The following is a 3,438-nucleotide window of genomic DNA, read 5'->3' as shown; positions in this document are numbered from 1 at the left end:
AGCCTGCCTGCAGCACCAGTGCCGCGAGGCCCAGCGCCAGGGACAACTGGCACTGCTGTGGGCTGGACCATAGGGAAAAGCCCCAGGCATGATGGATACTGGGGGCCGGGGAGGGCGGCTGGGGGCTCATATGGTCTGGCACCGGGGGGACGGAAGGCACCGGGAGCAGGATGGTGCCTGCAGTAGTGGGAGTGTGTTTTGGGGCATTGGGAGCGGGCTGGGTGCCAGCGGTGGACGAGACCCATGTGGGGGCATGGTCCCGCTCTCTGCCTGGTGCAGGAGCATGGTGGGAAGGGGAGTGTGAGGCTGGCGGGACCATGCCTGGCACAGCAGCCCTGGGTGGTGGCCAGGGTGTCGTGGGTGGCACTGAGACAAGGGAGATGCTGGGTGTCCCCCGTGGGATGGTGGGTGGCCTCTCTGTGGGCACCAGAACACGAGGCACGTGTCTGGTGGTGGCTGCCAGTGGGCTGGTTGGTGCTGGTGTGGTAGCAGAAGCTAAAGCGGACAATGCAGGCTCTGGGCTGGTGGCCCCAGGAGGCTGTAAGCTTATGGTGGCTGGGGGTGGATACAAGCGAGTTGGATACAGGCTGAAGGACTCCTCTGGCACAGCTAGTGATGGCATGGAGATAGAAGTCTTGTGCAGCATGGTTGATGACGGGGTGGCAATGGAGACCTTTGGCAGCACAGTTGGTGATGGTGTGTTGATGGATGCCTCTGTCAGCACAGCTGGTGATGGAGTGGTGACGGATGCCTCTGGCAGCACAGCTGGTGATGGAGTAGTGATGGAGGTCTCGGGCAGCATGGTTGATGGTGTAGTGATGGAGGTCTTGGGCACATTGGTTGATGGTGGTGTGCTGATGGAGTTCTTGGGCACATTGGTTGATGATGGTGTGCTGAAGGAGGTCTTGGGCACATTGGTTGATGATGGTGTGCTGATGGAGGTCTTGGGAAGCACAGCTGGAGATCGTGTGGTCGTGAAGGCCTTGAATGGCATAGCTGGAGATGGAGTGGTGAAGAAGGTCTCTCTTGGTATGGATGGCAACATGGCAGAGGTGGCGACAGGTGACAGCATGGCTGGCAGTGTCATAACAGGAAAGGCTGCCAATGAAAGCATGGTTGGTGCTGCAATGGGCAGCAAGGTTGACATCCCTTGTGATGATGTGGAGGTGGATGGCAAAGATGGGGTAAAAGAAGATGAAAGAGGCTGAGTAACTGGGCAAATTAAGTGGTTGTCCTTCAGTGATGCCACTGCTTGCCCTGCCAGGTGGGGTGGACTCTTACATGACACTTGGGCGGACAATTTGACCTTCTCACTGTTGCTTAGGATCCAGCTGTGCAGGTAGCAGAGGTTGCAATCACATCTCCATGGATTCCCACTTAGATATACTGAGCTGAGCTTCTTCAGGGAGTCCAGAAGCCCTGGAGGAACACTCTCTAGCTGGTTCTTCCGAAGGTTGAGGGTTTTCAGATTTGGGAGAGAAGCAAAGACCTCATCATCCAGAGCAGAGAGATGATTTGTATCCAGCTGGAGGTCTGAGAGCTTGCTGAGCCCAGTGAAAGCTCCTTTTGGTAGGGCTGCTAGCTGGTTGTGGAACAAGGTGAGTTTGCCAAGAGATGTGAGGTTGACGAAGATGCTGTCCGGAAGCATGGCCAAACTGTTCCTGCCCAGGTCCAGCTCCTGCAGGTCTGCCATGGTGTTAAAAAGGCAGCAGGGGAGCTCCGTAATGCAGTTTGAACCCAGAGTCAGAAGCTTCAATTTGATTAAACCAAAGAAACCCTGAGGTGGGAGAACCCTGATGAGGTTGTTGTCCAAGAAGAGTTTCTCCAGGTGAGGCAGGCTCCTCAGAAGCATGGGTGGCAGAGCCCTGAGCCTGTTCCTCTGCAGGTTGAGCTCCACCAGCCCTGTCTGGCTGTCCAGCAGCCCCTCTGGGAGGTCCTGCAACTCATTCTCATACAGCCGGAGGACGCGCAGCTGAGCAAGTTTGCTAAAGGCATTCCCAGGAAGAGTTGTGATCCTGTTTCTGGCCAAGTCCAAAAATGTTAGATTGACAAGGGAATCAAAAACGCCTTCTGGAAGAGAAGGGATTGCATTGATGTGCAGGGAGAGCTCTCCCAAACTTCCCAGCCCATCGAACAGTCCTTTGGGGATGTATCTGAGGTGGCTGTCTCTCAGCTCCAGCCTCTGCAAGCTTGGAAGGTTTTGGAAAGTTCCTGCAGCTAGTTCTTCTAACAGGGCACCAGAGATGTCCAAGTCCCTCAGCTTGTCCAAATTATCAAAGGCTCCAGGTTCAATTGTCTTGATTTTGTTGCCAATAAACAAAATCTTGATCAGGTTGGGCATGTACCTGAAGGCACCTTTCCTTATAGCAGTGATGCTGGTTTGCACAAAGATCATCTCAGAAACGAAGGGCTTGGCAATCTTTGGAATGTCTTTGACATCATTTTTTGTCCCTCTGTATATCTCCTGGTAGTCTTTGGGTATTTCATATGGATCTTCACCCAGGGTTTGATCTTGGCATTTATGGGGATGGAAGGAAAGGAAGAAAAGGAAAAGGAAATGCTGGTACATGGTCCTGAAAAAGAGGTTGCAAAAATCAGTCATGAAGAACCTGTGGCACCATACAGTTGCTCAGCTCTCGGGACTCTTCTATTCACACATCATAACTCATGAAAAAAAGAGAGACCACACAAGCCAATATATGCTGCATTTACAAGAGTTCACTGCTGTTGGTATCCAGGGATGGAGAAGAAGGGAGAGTGAGCCAGCTCGTGGCTTGGCAGTGGGAGACGCTCCAGGAGGGACAACGGCTGGACAGTCTGTTCCCTCTCCCTCCTTCTCCCACCTCTACACTGTAGTTCGGCATCTGTCTGGGCGAAGAAGGCACAGTGCTGCTGCCCCATTAGCACTGCCACAGTGGATCCAGTTACTCAGCAGGGCAACAGCCCATTCATGCAACAACAGAATCAGTCAGCCCTGTGCTTGCTAATGAGGGATCAGCAAGGGTCCCTGGAGCTAGCCAACACCTTGTTTACTTGGAATTTCCACACTGTGCTGGATGCACTTGCTATTTCATTGGTGCTTTTCTCAGTCCAGGGGGTCAGTTAAAAACACAGCTTCTAAGCATCAACTTTTCAAGATTCTTGCTAATTGCATCATATTTTGGCCTTGGTTATGCAGCTCTGTCAAATAAAAATGGTTAACTTGTGAGCAACGATCAAGTTTTAGAGCAAGGCTCATTAAAACACTACAAAGTGCCCCACAGATGAAGTCTTTAATATCTAAGATTTAGGGCTCTGACCTGCAGTTAGGAAGTGAAATCACAGATGCACACCCACCCATCATGTAAAGCCCACCACTTCCATCCAGTGATTTGGAAACACTCAGCTAACACATTAGCTGGAGTTTAACTATGTCGTGGTTCAAACCCAGCCGGCAAC

General features: G+C 52.2%; 1 protein-coding gene across 1 annotated transcript; it reads right to left on the bottom strand.

Annotated features, from left to right (window-relative positions):
- Positions 1–1,236: 1,236 nt before the first annotated feature.
- On the bottom strand, positions 1,237–2,573 carry LOC104403209 (carboxypeptidase N subunit 2-like; the record flags this gene model as incomplete). The annotated part of the gene is made up of 2 exons (XM_010011272.1): positions 1,237–1,257; positions 1,289–2,573. Coding segments are annotated over 2 exons (1,306 nt in total), but the record flags the coding sequence as incomplete, so codon positions are not given.
- Between the last annotated feature and the right edge of the window lie 865 nt (positions 2,574–3,438).

The sequence above is a fragment of the Nestor notabilis genome, unplaced genomic scaffold (assembly GCF_000696875.1).
Source record: "Nestor notabilis isolate BGI_N333 unplaced genomic scaffold, ASM69687v1 scaffold19293, whole genome shotgun sequence".
NCBI classification, from domain to species: Eukaryota; Metazoa; Chordata; class Aves; order Psittaciformes; family Psittacidae; genus Nestor; species Nestor notabilis.
Note: the sequence above shows the minus strand (reverse complement) of the source record. Positions and strands in the feature narration are given on the sequence as shown.